Source organism: Manacus vitellinus, unplaced genomic scaffold, assembly GCF_001715985.3.
Source record: "Manacus vitellinus isolate BGI_N305 unplaced genomic scaffold, ASM171598v3 scaffold_20_pilon, whole genome shotgun sequence".
NCBI lineage: Eukaryota > Metazoa > Chordata > Aves > Passeriformes > Pipridae > Manacus > Manacus vitellinus.
In genome coordinates this window covers 6,787,255-6,807,209 of record NW_021939471.1, presented here as the reverse complement: position 1 = coordinate 6,807,209, position 19,955 = coordinate 6,787,255, and the positions used below count along the sequence as shown (strand labels likewise).

General features: G+C 38.3%; 1 protein-coding gene across 1 annotated transcript in view; it reads left to right on the top strand.

Moving 5' to 3' along the window:
* The first annotated feature begins 9,466 nt into the window (after nt 1-9,466).
* The window catches only part of HECW2 (HECT, C2 and WW domain containing E3 ubiquitin protein ligase 2), a 106,648-nt gene continuing 96,159 nt past the window's right edge, over nt 9,467-19,955 (top strand). The window contains exons 1-2 of the mRNA XM_008926916.4: nt 9,467-9,528; nt 14,143-14,483. Of these exons, the coding sequence (XP_008925164.1) occupies nt 14,192-14,483 (292 nt within the window). The 5' untranslated portion in view covers nt 9,467-9,528; nt 14,143-14,191. The remainder of the gene's footprint in view (nt 9,529-14,142; nt 14,484-19,955) is intronic.

Below are 19,955 nucleotides of genomic sequence, written 5' to 3'. Positions count from 1 at the left end.
AATTCTAAATTGTCTTCACAAAGAGTAAGCCAAGGACATTCCAGTGAAAATCACTCTCGTGTTATTGCACCTTTCCTACTGTCTGCCAAAAAAAAAGATTAAAATGGTAATAGGTATGTGATTTAAAACCCCCCAATTATCCATAAAAAGGTGAAAGTTACCTGTGCTGTAATGTGTTTTGGTTTTGCTTTTTAATTGTATATCTGATGTGGATTAAATTACATTTTGTTATTGCACATTGAGAAATAGAGAAAATTAAAAATCAAACCAGAATTATTTTTAAAACACAGATTTCAGAATAATTTAAGATCATACTAGCATGCAGTATGCTGTGATTTCTTTGTTTTTGTTTCCTTTTGTCACATGGCATTAGCAACTCCTTACTCAATCAAAGCAATTCCTTTGATTCAAATGCCCCAAGGTCGTTTTAAAAATGTGAGCACACGAAACGTCTTAAAAAAAAAATTAAAAATTCCCCAACATAAATAAGTGTAGGAAATTTAGGCCTCCAGATGAGATTATCTTAACTTCTGTTTATATATTTGGTGGTTTGTGTGCTAGGATTTCTTGGCTGTATTTATAAACACTGATTTCAATCTTCTTCCGTTTCCTGGTGCTGCAGCACCTACGCCCTGGGGTGGATTTATATAGAATTGTGCTGTGTTCCTGAATGCATGCACCCTCAGCCAGAACTAGTGCAGTCTATTAAAATCCTTTGTTCATTTGTATCTGTAACATGATGTGATGTTAGAAATTAATGTTAAAATCCAAACAGAAAATTTGTTGCACTTGGCTTAATTTTAGATTTCCTTCCTTGGTGGGGGGCTGAAGGAATGAGGAGAATACATTTATTCTTAAAAATGAAATGCTAAGATTAAAAGGTAAAGATTTAAGTAGTTACTTCAGGTTTTTATATTAAGTCTGATGGGTACATCTGCTGCTATTTGCTGTTTGTTACCTCATGCTGGAGTCTTCTTACAAAGAGATTCTTTCTAAACACAGAAATTGTAGATGGGGACTGGGCTGCTGTGTGCCCGTTGGGAGATGGGTGAGATTGCTGCACATTCCTTCAAACCTTATGGCAGAGGGTGGAGGTCTTCAGAATCCTTTATGCCAGGATCCCAGATGCTGGGGTTTTTTTATGCCTTGATGAATTAGGGCCAATGACAGCAGTGGAAAAATGTGAGTCCTTTCAGCAGTGGTCCATTTCTTTGCAGGATAAAGATGAATGAAAATTGTACAGCCTGGAGAAATCCTGTGATACATGTCTCTATTTTTAGCTCTACTTATTAAAAACTCATGCATATTTAATAGTAAAAGTATTAATTCATAATAAGCCTCATCTTTATATAGTCCACTTTGTATTGTTGTCTTTTCATTAATTGTTCATTTAGATTCTGAAGGGTTTCTGCTTCATTTACTGCAGAAACCGAGGAAAGCAGCAAATGCAGCAATAATCCTGCAAGGAGAAAAAATTACAGCATATGATCACTGAACTAAATAATTAATTGTCATGTGTACTCACAAGGCAAGGAAGCACAGGTGGTGATAGCTTTGATATCTCTAACTCCTTAGTGGTCTGCATTGTAGCTCAAACAATTTTCTCATCTCGAGAGCACAGACCAGACACAGAGAAGCGTGCACTGGGATGCACTTGCAGGCGATGGTGGCGCATGGGAATCACCCCAGCAGTATCACTGCTGTCATAGTGGTGCTCCTCAGGACTCTTAAGTGTTTTTCTCTTCTATTGAGTGTGATTATGGATTGTAAACTGTAAATCAGTTTAAATAGGGGAAGCTTTTTCTATCTGTTTCCCCTCTTCCCTTCTAGTTGAAATTTAGTGTGTGTCTCTGTCCATCGAGGCTGTTCCCTGAAGTGGACTGTGTTTTCCTGAGCTGTGGTCCTCACCTCTGCCCTGCAGCTGTTCAGCATTAGGCAGAGGGAATTTGTGTGGGGTAGAATATGTCTAAGTGTCCTACTGATGTCTTGCTGCACCATAACAAATGCAGGCATCTTCTGTTAATAACCTTTTGGTATAAATTAATTCATCTGACTCGCACAGTTGTGAAAGAGAATTTGTCCAGAAGAGTGTAACTAGATACTAATCTGACTTCTTTTTACTGAAATTAATACTTAGTTTCTTGGATTATCCAGTTAAAATGCTTGCTTAAAATTATTTAAATAGTGTTTTCAAAAAAATAGTAAAGCAGTTGGTGAATAAGAATTCCATTACCGTGTTCAAGCATGAAATTCTGAGCTAAAATGTATTTCTGGGAAAAACTTGAATTAGGACAAAAGATTGCAATTTGTATTTCTTTAAAACAAATCATTTGACTTGGAAATGTGTTTGTGTTGCTATTTTCTGGTTTGTAAAAGACAAGCATCAGAACTGGTTTGCTTTGGAGTGTGAGGGTGTCGAGTATTAAAAGTGATGTATCCTGTAAGTAGAGAGGGCAGTATCATCAACACCTTCGTATACAGCCCTACCATTTGGATTTATTTAGGCTGAAGATCTATTTTCTTATCCCTAGACCCCACTTTTGTGGGTTAAAGGGAAGTGATTTAAAGAATGTAGAGCAGATAAGTTTTCTGGAGGAGGAAATCTTTAGGGCTTTCAATCTCTGTCGTTTCTGCAAAGATTGTACTCATAGGTGTTCGATTCTCTGAAATATTTTTAACTTAATACACTGAACACCATAAGGTGAACTCAAAAAACCTGTATATGAGTCTGGGGCTTAATTTTTATCTGTTAGCTACAAGTTCTCATGTGTTTTGAAGTGTTATGAAAACAGGGAACTGAGGAAAAGAGGATTAAAAGAAATTCCTAGTGAATCTAGAAATACTTTTATGCAAAATATTACAGTATTGGAATGTTTTTGCTAGTGGCACCTCCTCCTTAATGACATACCTTGTACAGTCAGCAAGCAAAAGACATTACCTTTGAGCTGACCTGACCAAAAGTTCTCCTCCTAGTTTGGGGGATGTCTTTAGTTGTTGTTTGCCTAGTATATTATCAGTCAAAAAGCTCCACTAAACTGTAGGCAAGCAGAAATGTTCTGATATTTCAGCCAAAGAGTCTCCTCAAATCTTTGTGGAAATGCAGGCTTTTTTTGTGGTGATGGGGAGATTATAACTGGCAAAATGTTCCCAACTGAAATAGCAAAAGGGTAAAAGGGGCAGGAGGATGGAAATTTGCGTGTACACTGATGGGCAGTTAAACTCACTCCAGCAAAATCTGTCAGTTCTTAAAAATAATTGTTTCCTGTTTTCCTCATCTACTGATTGTATCTATAGTTTATTTATAAAACTTAGGTACACAAAGCTTTGGGTTGGTTTTGTTTTTAATTTTACTTTGTTCTTTAAGGAGATCAACTGAGTCTTTTTTAAACATCTTCCACCCCCAGTTTACAGCCAGTTTTACCAGGCTGGAACTTTAGAAGGTAGGGAATCAGGAAAATTACTTAGCTGTGGACTGGTGGGCACTGTTTTTTATTCTATTTTTAGTCTAGAGCATGTTTCAGTTACGGAATTCTTGAATTTGAAGTCAGGGGATATATGTTTTACACAAAAAATGCCTTTTTTCAAGTTGATAATATCTCCTTTGTGACAAAAATTAATAAATACCATAATGAATTGAAGGGGTGTGCTCCTTTGAGAGAAACAGTGTTCCTGTGTTTCCTGATAACATGGAAATCTCTCAGCATGAGAGATGTTCCAGTTCTGTGGTGGTTTGGTGCCATTTCAGTGGGTGAAATCAATTTTATGTGGTATAAAATTGAGCTCGTACAGGCTTGAAAATGGGAATGATTGTATTGGATTTGGACTTCGATGGGTGAAACAATGGATGTTGACTCATACTGATTGTACATTCCAAGAATTTCCATCAGCATAGAATGGATTTCCAGTTTAAAATTGAATTAAAATAAATTTATATAGATGCTTATTACATCTCATATATATATACAGACACACCAGCTCTTAATAATTGCCAAATAAATGCTTCAATCAGGCTCTGTTAAGTATCACTAAAATACAGCTGTCATTCATGGATGTGACACTCATTGAATAGTATCTGCTGTGGTACAGATTGAAGGGACTTGGAATGAAACTACAGAACTACTCTCATAGTAAGCAGTAAATAATTGTACTACTTCTTCTGTCAAGTGCATTATTTTATAAATGGCTTTTTGAATGGTGGCTTTTTTGGCCTGGCAGATTTCCTTTCTTTTTTTGAAGGAACAGATCTTTTCTTTGCTGTTTGTCAAGCTTTCTTTGTACTCTTTCTTCTGGTTACGTGTTTATTTCCTTTCCTGGACAGACAAATGCTAAATTGTTCTTTTCTGTAGAAGTTCTCTGTTTCAGTCTTTACTGTCTCTCGTGAAAAAGCCTTGGGGAGAAGACATATAATTGGAGAACTCTGGGCTGGTGCTGCTGATGTTCTGCAAGTCCTAAAGAAGGAAGGGTTTCAAGAGAGTTAAATGGGCTACCCATTATCCTGTCATTAATGTGTTCCTGCAGGCTTTCACATGTGTGAAATGAGCATATATTACAGTTTATTCACAGAATAATTTAGTTCACATTTTTTTCATTCTGTGACAAAATAGCTTCTCGTAGTGATTATATTCTGTCTCTCTGGTATAGCCATTTGAAGGGAGCTGTATTTTAGATGGATTGTGTGACCTGGCATTAAAAGTCTAAACTGAGGGCAGCTGCAAGTACTTCAAGGAAATTTCTTGAGGACAACCAATGGACAGCAGCTAGGAGCACATCTGTGTCATGAACACTGAAGATTGAACCCTGGCAGTGGGGATTTTGGTTTTAAAGTTTATGCAGAGTAACACTGTATCCTCAATTATCCAAGGCCATAGTTCACGATATGCAGAGTTTAATGACTATATGGCTGTACCTTCAGTTTCTGCCTCATTTGTAAACTCCACTCTTTGAGTGGTGGTGCTACAGGTAAGATTACTGAAATAAATGAACTTGGTTTATGTAGTTGCCACTCCAGGAGGAGGTTAAAGGGGGGGGTGTATAATACATACAGAGCATAGCCTGTTGGCTGTGAAATTGCTCTAAAATTTCCAGTCAAGTTTTGTTTCTTATGTGAATAGTTTGGAGGATAGGAGCTTATCTGGTGTGTTTAACTTAAATTTAGGTGCAGTTCTTATATTGTTACTTCTCGTGAAAGACACGGATGAGTTTTAGGCAATGGACATCTCTTGTATGTCTGCAGAGCAATACTAAGGTGCATCTGCAGGCCAGACAGATCTCACAGCCTGGCAGCTGCAGCAGAAAGGATTACATGAACCCTCCATAATCTCTTCAATACAGTTTCAGACAGGTTATCCAAGGCCTCAGTGTTGAACACCATATTTCACCTGACTGAGTTAGCTTGAAATGTTTTAGGGCTCGCTGATTCCATCTTGGCTGCGGAGACGGCATGAAGGGACGTGGGACATTTGTGTACATTGACAACACAGTATGTCATTAAGTACCCTCTAAAACTGGTATAGCTGTAGGCATGCCAAGCTATACATATGTATATGTATGTGTACGCTAGTCTATGGGTGCATATTTATGACCTTTTGCTCTTGTGACCAGTGGCCAGATCTGCTGTGTACCAGCTGGCTCCATGCTGAAGCTTTTGCTTGAGAATTACTATAATAAATTGTGAAAACTGAATGCCTGGCAGTGCCTGATGGGCTACTGGGGGGGAGGATGTGTAGACCTGTCAGAAATACACACAAACCCCTCAGACTCATGACCTTCCTAACAGGGCTGAGCAGTCACTTCTGCTTGATGTGAGGAAGTTGCAGTTGGTGGGATGGAAGAAGGAAGCCTTACTCGAACAGTTAGGGTAATATGAGAGTGGCATTTGTTTCCAGGTAGATACAAAATTGTATAGGACTCACTTTACAAGTGAACTGTATGAAAATCACTTGAAAGGGCCTAAAATAGGTATTCTGTTACACTTTGAATTAACTGAGCTATTCTCTGGCCAAATGTGTTGCATAGACTGTTTTCTCCAATATATATTTATGGTGAACTATATGATTTTTCCCTTAGGGTAGATTTTCAGCCAGTCTAGATTATATGGTGGTTTTGTAATCTGAGCTGATGTTTAACATCTGAGCTGAGTCACCAGGTTTGAGTCCAAAGCAGACTAGGAACGCATGAGCACTTTCTTTCCTTTTCCCTCTCCCTCTCCTGTATGGCAACATCCCCTGTCAGATTTCAGCACAGTAATTTTTAGCTTTACCTTAAAACTTCTGAATACAGTTTCCAGAAGTTGCTAGTTGTGATTTCCTGACAGTGAGTTCAGAGGATGAGGTAGCAGACTGAAGTATCAGTTTCTTCCCTGCATGGCTCAGAGCAGGGCAACAAAGGAAAAGGACATCTAGATGAAATTCTGTCCTCTTTTGCTCAGTCTCGAGTTACTCCACAGATGAGAGAGAGAGTGGTTTTAGTACTCTGAATTACTTTTTGGAGCTTCTGACTCTTCTCCTAGGAGGCCAGCTACCTAGGACAGCCTGCCCAGTGTCAGATGTAATTTATTCTGGCACTCCTTTGGAGATGGTTTGAATGGGGAAGTCAAAGCATTTCTCTTCAAAGAAGATCTACAAAGTGCTGTGCCTTTCAAGATGCGTCAGATGACCTTCTTGGCAATTTTCTGGGTTAAAAAGGAAACCTGGTTAAAAGATCGTGCTCATTATAGGTTCGTTTCTGGAAACTGGCAAGTTTATTAAGTTCTTTCATCATCATTGCTTCAGGCTAAGCAGCTTCTAAGAGTATCCAGTGATTGTCCTATTATGAAAGTCCGGGGGGCTTTGTTAAAGGAGAAAGTAAGCAGATCAGCAGAAAAAAAAGTGTTTCTGAATTTAACGTGTCTCTTTGTGCTTCTGGAAAGAACAATTTATATTTCAAGACAGTTACTAACCGATTAGCTAAAGTTGAATTAAAGTAACTTCTAATTTTCTTCCATTTAAAAGGAAAGAAATTAAAGAACATTTAAGTGCTTCAACTGTGTCTAAGTCCTTTGTCAGTTATGATAGTAGTTTTCCATTATTTTTAATATCTTTCAAGAGCTCCCCAAATAAAAATAATATCCAGAACTGGCTGTTCAAGGAAAAACAGTGAATACAAATTTACTGTCAGATGTTCAGATTAGAAGAACTGGGGTGAAAAAAGAGAGACATCTTTCCCTTTTAATCTGACATATCCTGAGTATCCTTGTAATTAAAAGAAAAATGATGTCAGAAGTGTAATGATTTGATTTTTGAAGTTTATGACATCTGTCTTTTGGTTTTCATTCAATCACAAATTCTTTAGGTTTGGAAAGATCACTTTTTTCCTGCAAGATAGCCATCACTGGACTTATTTGTATCATCTACCTGTATAAGTAATTATTTAAAACATGCATACTTAATAAACACTCCCGTATTCTGGGTAGCAATATTGAACAGTTATGATTATATTTTAGCTGAAGGATCTCATCAGTTTTCTGCCTGGTGCTGATACTCAGAACTGTACAGTTATGTAATACAATGGTAATTATATTTTTGAAATATTGAACTTCATGATCTACTGCAATAAAATTAAATTCCCACTACATGATAGGAGATGATTAATTAATGTACTAAATCATCCTATAGACTTAGGATAAAGCCATGATCATGTAAGTGAAAAGGCCCTTATTACCCTCTACTTTCTTATCAGTGGAGAAAAATAGAGATCCCAAAGAGCTGATTTTTCTTGGCTCTTCAATACTGTGGCAGCTTTGATGTTCATCTTTATCTATGTGACTGAGTAGGGAGCATCCAAATGTGTTAGCTTGACTTGAATCTGACAGAATGTTAGCTAACAGAGAAAAATCCTGATCAGAGAGTGAAATACCTTCTGAGAGAAATTCTATTATGTGGATTGCAGGAAACTTGATGAGTAGAAATTCTTGGAAATATTCCAGGAAGAATAACAAGAAAAGGACATGTAGGCAGAAAGATGAAGCTTTTCTCTTATTTCTGTCTGTATAGAAAAGGATGCTCCACGTCAGCTTTATCTGATTTTATTATTTTGTTGGGGCTTTTTTATTTATTTTATTTTTTATTTTTCATAGACCAAATCTGTGTTTCCAAATAGTCATTGAAATATTAGAATACAGGCCTGGAAGGAAGCTATTGAGTTAAAGAGCTATCGAGTTAATCTCTTTGTCTCAGACAAAATCAGTTACTGATGATCTTGCTGAGTAAGTAGCTGTTGCATTTTACTGGGAGGGGCCCATCTGTCCAGCTGGCAGAGGGTACAGAGCAGCTTTAAAGGAGATTGAAAGCTCTTTAGTACTGAAAGCAGGATAAGTGCAGGGAGGTTAAGCATATGAGTGAACCATATGGTTAACCATCACCCAGCTTCATAAGCAGGTTTTGCAGCTGCCAGTAAATTCTGACTATTCTGCTTTTGCCAGTTGAAGACAGTGTATGTACTGGAGTCCTACCTTATCCCAGAAAATACACTATTTTTGAGTTCTGTGTGGAGAAAAATTCAAAAAATTCTTAATTTATTCAAGAAGCATATTCTTTTCTCAGCCATGTAGACCTCAGAGAGAGATGGTCAGTTTGGTCTTTGTACTGAACAAAGCCGTGTCACACAGTGTATAATTGGAAAACCAGCATGTTTTCTCTTCTTTGTACTGTTAGTGTGTTCTTCTGTATAATTACGTGGATTGCTTACCTCAGTGTGGGAGTGGCTTTGAGAGATAACACCAGGAACGTGTCCTAAGGAGAACAACAGAGCTGGTGAAGGGGCTAGAGCAAAGTCTTACAGGGAGGAGGCTCAGGGGATATTTCATTGCTCTTTACAGCTGTCTGAAAGGAGGTTGTAGCTAGTTGGGTGTCAGTCTCCTCTCCCAGGTAACAAGCAAAAGGCCCAGTGGAAACAGCCTCAAGCTGCCCCAGGGGAGGTTTATACTGGATCTTAGGAAAAATTTCTTTACCAAAAGACTTGTCAGATATTGAAACCCTCTGCCCAGTAAAATGATTCTGCATCCATGGAGTTATTTAAAAGATGTGTAGATATGGGACTTAGGGAGATGGTTTAGTGGTGAACCTTTGAGTGTTCGGTTAATGGTTGGGCTGGATGATCTTGAAGGTCTTTTCCCACCTCAATGATTCTATGGATGGGGGAAGTTTGGGGGTCAGTTGGGCAGGACAGTTCTTGCTGCCCAACAGACATACAGCAACAGAGACACTGGTGCAGAGCACTCCCCAAGGGCTCTCCCTGCTGAGCCTTGGCCTGTGGGCTTCTGCAGTGCCCAGCTCCTCGCCTTGCTCCTCTTGTGGGTGATGTGATGTTGCAGTGCAGTGACATGAAGCCAGTCCCCCAGTGAAATGGGTTAATCACCACTTCCCCAGCAACACCCCCAGCCACCCCCTTAGAGCACAGATCTTGTCCAGGGTGACTGGTCATGCTCTCAGGGCCAGCCCTATGGAATTGTTTTACAGTAAACGCTGTGGGAAGAGGCTGTTAGCGAGACCCGTAAGCCACATCAAAGATCACTACATAAACAAGAAATGAATCACTGTTATGAGTAAGATAAACAAGGCAGCATGGGAACGCTGGTTTGTTGTACGTGGTGGGGTGGGATTTTTTTTTAGTTATTCCTGTGCTGGCACTCTGACTTCCATTCATGTATTTTTATTTTTTTTTTTAGGCTATTGAATATTTAACTGTATGAAAAGGTCTGATGTTTCTTTTCAATGTCCTTTGCTGAAGAAAGTTGGGCAGGGGATTTTTCCTATCTGTATGTTGTATATTAAGCGGAACTATTTCCCAGTTCTGGTCCCTCTATGATTAGTAATTGAGGAGTGTACTTAGGTAGAAATAATCCTGAACTTGTGCCACTTAGAGATTAAGAGGAATTCAGTCCTATTTCTCTCTAAGCTTCTTGTCAATTACTGAAGAAAAAGCTGTGATACGGATAAGCAGCTTTGGTGCAGGTTTCACTTTTCATCTGAAATAGTTGGCTAGAGTTAGTATCTGCTGATTTCTTGCATGCCTGTTTTTCCCCCGTGCTTTTTGATTCAGATTCCACATTTCAGCTTGCCATCACAAAACAATGAGCCTTGCCAGCTTGGTCTGATACTTAGGGAAATTGCTTCTGTGATTAGATTCAGCCTGGTGAGCCAAACCTTCATGGCAGGGCAGGTGCAAAGAGCTAATCCTGAGTATTGTCCTTACAGTAAAGTCTGGATGCAAATGCTGTTCCAGTGGCGCTTAGCACGAATTGAAGGTGGGAGGATAATTCTTATTTTCAGTCTCTGGTAGGATGTATGTGTTAGTGTTCTCTTGGTTATGTTGTTAGTGACAGACATTGGGAATTGTTAATGCAATGTCAGATACATAATTTCTTTTGTAGGCAGGAAGACATTGTGTAAGGTTTTCATCCTGTTTCCAGACTGCAAATAATTAGTGGTTCTTTTTTCCCTTCTATCACTTCTTATGGCTTGGGTTTTATGGCTATCATCTTTTCCCCTGTGACAATATGAGTGTCGTATATCTCTCTTTACAAATATCCTTAATTAACCTCCCAGCTTACTGTGAGATACTACATAACAGAGTACTATTTGTCACCAGGGCCCCTTTACAACCTATTTACTGAATTTAGAAAATACTCTAAAAGCTTACAAGTCCTTAATTTTTGCAGGTACTTTTTTCCATAATAGGAGCTAATTTACACGTGAGTTTAACTTGTTGGTTGCAAACTGATTTCAGTTGCTTTGTTATATGATTTATTGGGATCATTGTTTCAATCATAACTTCAAGACACTTGGTATTATGAGTGGGATCAGACAAGTTACCCAGCATTTAGATTTGTGGTTTTCTTTCCTTTCAGAAACTGTAATGATGTCTGTGATTCAGCAGAGTGATAATCATTGGGACTTAAGAAAATGAGCTGTTACAAAGGAGTTAACATTTTTCTCAGGTTGTTCTTATCTCTCAAACTGTGGTATAGTCCTGGCTAGTACAAGTTAGTTCTCATGTGTCCTTAACCGTGGATGAGTTTGTCCATCTGCCACATATAAATTTTCAATATGTTCCAACAAATGCCAGTGCTGCCCTGGGTACAGCATACGGCTCTGCAGCTGAAGGAAATTTCTTCATCCCTCCTGTTAAAACTTTGTCTTTAACTTGTAGTCCTCCTGCATGACTTTTATTTTGCAGTGATTTTTCTGCCATAAAACCACTGCATACAGTAATTCAAAATTACACAAATCTGTGGATGTGGGACAGAAGAAAACAAAGTGAATAGCACGCTGTCAGTCTGTTAATTAATCTTGCCCGATCTCCTGGCGTGGAGCGTGGTGGTACCCGGGCAGGTGCACGTGCTGCTTGCTGTGGTGGGCAGGCTCAGGTGCAAACTGGGACCTCCCGACTTGGTGGTACAACTCTTTCACTGTGACATTTAACACTTAAATGTAGTGTGTGTTGTTACTCAGATCACAAAGTAAAAAAAAGAAGGACAAAAAAGAGGACGAATCACAGGGACTGGCTGATCCCGGTGTGTTTCACTGGCTTCTAGGGAAGTTGGTGGCTATTTCTTATTTACCCTTCTGATCTCAAAGCAATCCAGGATTTTCACATCTAGTGGGTAATACTTCTCATAGAGAAACAAGATTCTAACTTCCCTGACTCTTATTTAAAAAAGCCTTTTATAACAAAGTTTCCTTTTCATCACTGGCACTGGTGTTAGAGACAGAGTGCACAGGAACATGACAGAGAAGACTGAGTGAACTCTGCTGATGTCCAACACCAGAAATAGTAGGCTTTGTATGTGCAGCCAAAATATTGCTCATGTCAGGAAAGACTTTGTCATGTACTTTGTGAAGTAAATATGGTCATCTCCATGTCACTACTGTATAGGTAAAAGTATTGAACTGACCTTTTATTTCCTTCCTTTTCTGCATTATTTGGTGCTGAACCACGTACAGTATGTGATGAACTGCATATAGCTGGATGAGTTGAACTTTGTTCTTCCCCTTTGTTAGTTCTTAATGTTTCAAAACATCTCCCATTTAAGAAAAGCTGAAAAATAGCAGAGGAATTTTTTTATGTAGTCCATACTTTGAAATATTATTGAAAAGAAAATTACAGATGAGTGATAGGAAATGGAAATGAAGAGACAGGTTTTGAAGATGCATGATGTGGGGAAGGAGGAAAGAATAGGAAAACCCTTAAAATATAAAATGCCCTTTTCTTTTAAAAAACACTTTAAAAAAGACACCTCAAAAGACCCAATTCTTTTTTCTTAATCACAGTCTTGGGATCTGCAAGTGTTGTTTTTTATTTTTAATAACTAATATCTTTTGGTATTTATCTCTAATTGTCAGACATTTGATTGATAGCAGTAGTGTACTGTAGGTCTAATTAAAATGATAATACACATGGAAGTGGCCAACCAATTCATTTACTTCTCCTCGGTTCTACTTAATTCTGCATTACAGTTTTTCTTGCTTGAAACCAGGAACAGGTGACACACAGCACTGTCAGACAATGCTTGGGTTATTTTAAGAGAACAAATGTATCTCTATATGACAGCAGAAGGCTCTGACACCCAGAAGAAAACCATGAAATAATACACAGGTATCTGTGTATTGTTACCCACCCATTTTTCTTCTATGTGGTTATTTATATATGTATATAAGGATATCTTTCCTTCAGTATACATCCTCCACAGAAGACACTATAGTGTAATAGTTGACATCACTGGTTTAGCTACAGACTATTCAGAAATGTTGAAAAAGTGTTTTCAAGTTCTGTGAAGAGTGTAAGGAGCCCAGGACACAATTTCTTCCCTGTAAGCTCTGAAGTTACTGCTGAGCAGGAGGACTGCTTTGGTTTGGTTCAGCTTTGGAGGAAATATTCACCTGGCTCCCATTCCAGCTGAATATAATATAGAAGATAATTTTCACAGTTTTGACTGAAAAACAGATTACCAGAAGACTCAGTTTCTTCTGAAAGCAAGTGGTTCTACCAGATGAGAACTGTTTTATTTCCTCTGTAAAATAAAGAAACAATGAGTTAATACAAACTATAGCTTTTGGAAAAGGCAAACAGCTTTGGTCCAATTCCTGTAACTAAGATAAGGAAATGTTTGTATTCCTTCAATGGCAAAAGGATCATCTGATTCTGCCCTCCTATAAGCTTTTCCCTCTATTTTAATATTTTTTTATTCTTTCCTTTCTGATGATTTATCTCAAGTTGTGAGTAATGTGAGGGCTTATTTTCAAATGACAGGACTTTTAGTAGCTGTGGATAATGAGATGGAAGTTCTGCTTCTCAATGTATGTTGTGTGATATTGGCATGACTGTTTTACAGAAGACACTTCAGGGAAGTGTCTCCTCAGGGCTAGAAGAAAACTGTTGAATTTATAAGGCCTCTGTTTTCTGCTGTATGGAAAAGGACAACAAAATCTGACTGCATATATGAACTGACATGGGCCAATTGAATATATATCCATAGTCTAAACTACCCCAGTCAGTGGTTTGAAGTGTTTTTGTATGGTATACAGGATCTCAGAAGCTATGCTTTGTATCTTATAAAATAAAATCCTTACAAAATGATTTTATAGTAGCATAAATCTGGAATACCATATTTCTACTGAAATGTGTCCAGTCTTTTTAATATCTTCAACATTTTGCTCATGCTGAACAAACAGTACGTAGAGAGTGTTGTTGAAACTACCATATACATCATGTACCACTGTGATTTTTATGGTGGAAGATGAGTTCATTGTGTCTTCAGTCTTAAGGCTACTTCACTCTTAAGGCCAGACTTAAATTAGCTTTGTTACTGTGGCTGTTCTTGCTTCACAGATTGTCTTGGGTGATTTGCTTTCTGCAATTTTTTGGCCTGTAAATGTTATTTCATGGTGTGTGGCTGGCTCTGAGTTTTATTGGAAGTGAATCATACTTTCTTTTTTAATGTACAGACACTGAGGTGTTTGCAGCGGTAGCGTAACGAAGAAAAGGTTTGTACTCAGTCCATTTTAGGCTTGTGTGGGAGCATTTTTGCACTAATGCTCATCCATTTAATAATTGACTGAGTAACCTCCTGTCTCACTTTTAAACTTTCTTCCTTCTTTTTGATAGGTCTCTGAACAACAACTTTTTTACGTGAATTAACAGAAGTGGAGAGGAGATGGCCAGTTCAGCCCGAGAACACCTGCTTTTTGTGCGACGTCGCAACCCACAGCTCCGGTATACTCTGAGCCCAGAGAATCTGCAGAGCTTGGCCTCTCAGGGCACCATGGCTGAGAACATGAACTTGCAGCGTGCCAACAGTGACACTGATTTAGTGACCTCGGATAGCAGGTCTAGTTTGACAGCCAGTATGTACGAATACACCTTGGGACAATCTCAGAACCTCATCATTTTCTGGGATATTAAGGAAGAAGTAGACCCAACTGACTGGATAGGACTTTATCACATAGGTAAGTCAGAACTGTGTTGTAATATTTTGGTGTGTTTCTTGCTCTTTTACCTCTTCATATTTTCTGTTCTGATACGTGTTGTGGTATACTACATAATTACTCTAAAGATCAAGTTGAGGTAAGATTGCAGAGAATTACCCTGGATTCCTCTTTGCTTTTCTTGTGCAGTGAACTATGCAAAAACATGATTTTAATTAATGTAGATCTGGTTCTACAGTGACCTGCTAGAGGATGAAATGCCTTATTCTCAAACAATAAATGTGCATACCATTTCCTGTTTTCACCTTTGCTGGTGGCTGGCTTACAGACTGGAAAATTCAGAGTAAATTCTGAAGGAGTGAGAATTTTTGTTTATGAGGAATTCTTGTAGAAGAAAATCCTCTACAGAGATTCTTTTATGTGCTTTTTGTTGTGCTGTTCAGGATATTTCATAGGAGGGAGCTGGAAAGAGCTCTAGGCTGGCATGCAAGGGCCTGTGGGCTGTGTGTGCATTTGCAAATAATGTGTCTCAAAAGGAGTGGATCGGTAGGTCAAAGCAGTTGGAGCTGAGAGCCTGGCACCAGTTACATATTTGGATTGTGATTTTTCCACTGTGTTATATTTAATCAGGTCCCTAGATGCAAACATCTCTGCTGCATGTGTGTTTTGGACCTGTCCAAGGGACAGTCTTTGTCCCCACTAGGAGCTGGAGCACAGGTAGCACCTGGGTAACTGAAGTGGCATGTGGGGTTTAGTTGCCTTCTCAAGGAATCAGTTCACGTGCACTAAAATTACTCTCTGCTCAGGAAGTGGGACTGATGTGTTGATTTGTTTCAAAATTGTGCTGCTTCTCTGAACCTCATTACTCGTGTAGAAAGGAGCTGTCAATTCAAGCTGCTCGAATCAGGTGTAGCAGAAACTGATGGAAACAGTTCTGACCACTGGAATTTTGGCTGTGCTGGGACTAAGTGTAGTGCAATGAAATTAACCTCAGTAGGATTTTGGAGAGATGCTGTGCTACCTTTTTCCAAGATGTTCCCTCTCTGCACCCCTTAATGTTACATGCTGTGGAGATGCTGTTTCTAGTTCTCTCTTTCTTTTTTTTTGGTTGGATATTGCTTTCCAGCATTACTGCAGCTCCACAAATTATATTGACTTGTGTTGATTCAGTGCTTACCTGGTTATAAAAGCTGTATTGCAGTTGCTCTATGAACTGCAGTATCTCCTGGAATGAACTGTGGATATACACTAACATTTAAATCACCTAAATGAAGTGTCCCCATGATAAACAGAAATGGATCTTCCCAACAGCATTAGCAACTGAAGTGTGATCTCTCCTGCAAAATGCACAGACTGCTAAATGGAGCTTAAGCATTCTAATTTAAATACCTTGAGAGCTTCATCTGCATAAAGGCTTGACCCCTTCCTGTTGTTTTTTGGTGGTTCAGAGCACTTCAGGATTGGTATTGAATATACTAAAGTGCCACAACTCTGTAAAATTCTGGTTGGGTCTGGTTGTAGGCTACAAGTGATTTTTATTTTACTTTCGGGGTTAAAAATATTTCCAATTTCAGTCTGTTGAGTCCCTAACGTACAAAACAATGTTGTTACCACATAGTAAGAATCCTATAAGGAACAGCCAAATTTATGCCTTTTTGGGCCTAACCCCCCCATCATGCTACTGTGTAATACCAGAGTGTGTGAATGTTTTCTTGTTAAATTTGTCTCTACTGCCGCTTGAAATCCATGAGCAGTGGTGAGAGTTTTGTTACTGATTTAAAATAGATCTGAGCAGTCTTTCTTTTAAGACATGTGGTTTCATCATTCTAAATGATGGAATTGTACATTTTTTTTAACGACAGAGAACAGAGACGTAAGGGTGTATTCAGCCTGATAGGCATGCCTGTTATCTTTGATTTAATTTTTTTTATAAGCACTTTCAAGTATTTTAAAAACAAAAGAATATTAAAAAAAATAATCATAAGGGCGTGACCTAAAAAACTTTTAATTTCCATAACTTTTATAGACACAATTAAGGTAAGTTAAATTGCACAGGTGTAATCCAGGATTTTCAGTCCTTTGTAATAATTGCTGTGAAGTACCCCCGGTTTCCACTTACTCCTTTGCAAGTTGAAGACACTTCGTATTTTCTCAGGAGAGGGATGTTAGTTGGTGAATATTTTTGAGAATAAAAGCTCTCAAACACATTATTAACATTTAATGTAATTGCTTGAGGTTATCCATCCTGGTCTCTGTTTAAAAAGAGAATCATTTAACTTACAAAGTCTCTCCTCTGGCAGTGGAAGTTGTGTGTGGTCACTAACACAAGACAGCACTGGGGATGTGCCAGCTTGTGGCTGTACCTCCAATATTCCCCCATGTCTTCTAGTAAAGCACCATTTTTTCAAGGAGCTAGGATCAGAAAAAGGAAAATATTTTGCTCTTATTAAAAAAACCCAAAACCACATTGCACGACCAAAAGCGTAGTCCTGTGGCTTTTTTTTTTTTTTTAATGTTGGTTGTATAATTAGTTGTCATGAAAGCTGAATCAATGTTTTGAGGGGGAAAAATGTGGTTGTTAATTCTGTGAAGAGAAAATAAGCATCCTAAAATGAGCATCATTCAGACCTCAGGCATTTGTACCGAGAGATCTGGCAAATGTCTGAAGCAATCCAGGTACATTTTCACCTCAAGTTACATAGGATTACATCCATTACAAAAGGCATTGAAAATGGCACTCTGGAAACTTGCCTCTTCATTCATTAATTTACTCAATTTGTTTGAGTAAATTTACTCAAATTTACTCTCATTAGTTTTCTGTAATGAGAAGACGATTCTGTGCTTCTGAGTGTGGTTTCATTGCCACTCTCTGGTGGCTCACTAGGAATCCCACCAAAATTCCTTAATCCTTTTCTTTGTAAGAGACTGATCAGAAATCACTGTACACGTTCACCCAGGCAGTGGATGTTGCAGTTGGTCACAAGACTGTGATTGATTTGCAGGTGATTGATTTGCTTACACTAGGGAATAGTAGATGGAGCTTTTTCTAGTACAGTACAACTTCAGTGAAATGTTTGGCCTCCTAAATGCTTATGAAAATAGATGTTACCTTTTTAAAATGAGAAAAGCCTCAGGGGAGAAACACAGAATCATTCTGAAGGACTGATTCTTTATTTTTTTAAGTGCATGTGGATTTTTTTCTGGACTTCTGGCTATTTTTTTAAAAAAGGGAAGGAAGTCATAAATGAACAAATACTTTGTAGAAAAGGCTGTGTATTTTATGAGACATTAAATCACAGGATACTGCTCTGCAGTAACTTTCAGTCTCTCATTTTAAATGGAAAAAGTTGAACCTAACTGAAAAATTCTACAAAGCTCTACATAACTAAATCCATGCTCAGTTTTTCTGCAATTTTTTATTTTAAGGGATGTTTTTAGATATATGTGTGAGTTTGCTCACTTGTACCATACTTGTATCTTCCTCTGTTTCATCATTGTGTATGGTTAAAACATGGTCTGTTTTCTTGCTGAGGGATTGCTTTGTACAGACGTTCTTTTTCCTTTCCAGTGTATTCCTAAGGATTATCAGAAGAAAAGTGTATGTGAGGGACACAGTGTATTCTATGAAGGCAAACATCCTTTTTCCTGGATATTTCTGGTTTTGTACTGGCTGAACTCTTGAAAGTGTCAGTAGCACTTCTTGAACAGTCCCATCCATCAAGTTTTGTTAAAGCAGCTTTCCACCTCCAGAGGCGAGATGTGTGGGGAATGTAGATAACACATCTATAAAAGCACAGAGAGGTGTCCCACTGAGACTACATGCAGGGCAGAAATGTTATTTTCTCTCTTTAGGTAAATCAGGCACTGTTGCATGAAACGTGAAATTGTCAAATCTGAAATACATTTTGAGTTGAGCTTTAAACTTTGCCTAGAATGGACGTTTCACTTCTTCAGGACCAGTTATGAGCATTGTCACTTGGAAGTGACAACAAGGTGGGATGAAGTTTGAAGAGTGGGCTTTTAGTAGAGGTATCGTACCTGTGCTTACTTTGAGAAATAAAGGTAAATTTTCAGTCTTCCTGTCTTGATGAAGAGGAAGGAAGAAGTCCATTTTCTCTCTCTTTTTTTTTTTTTTTTTTAACTAGGATTTAGAGTGAAAATCTTCATCTTTTGAAGTTGTAGAAGACTACAGAATTTAACAAACATCCTGTTAGACCCATGAGGTTTTCTTGTTCAGTACTGACTCAGCTTTTGTTTTGTATATGCCTGTTTTAAAAATTGTTACAAGTGGTATTTAATATATTGGAGGTTGGGTTTTTTTTCCCATTCTATTTAAGAGGAATCTACATTTTGCTATGGCAAGAGTGGGAGTCTTATAGTGAGTGAGGCTGTGCAAAATATTGGACCCAGTTGGAATCAAAAAAGAGAAATGGATGTTCAGTTTGAAGGGTTTATGAGACCTCCCAGTTTTCTTGCTACTGTGTTATTATAGCAACAGAGTTCCAAGACTTCCTTGGAAAGTGAGAACTGCTCAAGAAGACGAGCAGGTGGACTCTGCACTGCTTGTGGGATGCTGAGGGAAGTTGAATCTTGATGAGTTTTATGGGTTGTCATGAAGTTTTATATTTAAAGAAAACAGGAAGTACAAAATAAAGAATATAAAGTCAGGAGAGAGAAGCAAACCCTAATTCTGTTTTAAATGGATTATCTCCCATGGCCGAATTACCTAGATTGGTCTATTTTTGTCCTAATTTACAGAGTCCTATTTATGAGATGCATGCCCTCATTCTAGACATCCTTAGCACATTTAAAATGCTGGCTATCAAAGGTCATTACATTTGTTTCCATCAGCTGCTTTACACAGGCCGTTTGGCTTCTTGTTATGCCTACATCATGGATCCAAAACAGCATTAAAAAATAAAACAAACCCCAAAAAAAACAAAAACCCCCACCCTGATGTGAAGTTATATAGGGCAATTTAGATAGAATCTAGATTTATACTAAGCCTCCTAGGATAATGGAGTTTGGCGTCTCTTCTTTTGAGGTCAGACAAGATTAAAAAGAAAAAAGCTTTTGCACAAACTGCCTTTAATACACTTAAAATAGTGGCTCACATTAAACAGAGAGATTATAAAATGTTAAGATACTTTATTCCCAGGAGGTTTGTCTGGTTTCCATTATAGAAAACATACAAAGTAATATCTTTATTATCTTCCAGAAAAGTCTGATTATTCCCTTGATTTCCCCCCCCTTCCTGTTCTGTTCTTTCCTTTCCTTTTCTGTACTTTAAAATCCGAGCAGTATGGTTAATGTCTGTTGACTAGTTGCTAGGCATAACATTATTAATTTGTGATCACTCCTCATTCTGGCTGCTGCTGAAATCTGCAAACCGTAGGCTTGAGTTTTTGTGTTGAAGAGTCAGTCTTTACCCAGCTGCCTCCATGGCAATGTCTGGCTTCAGCTTCCAGGAGGCTGGTGTTGAGCTGTTTGTCA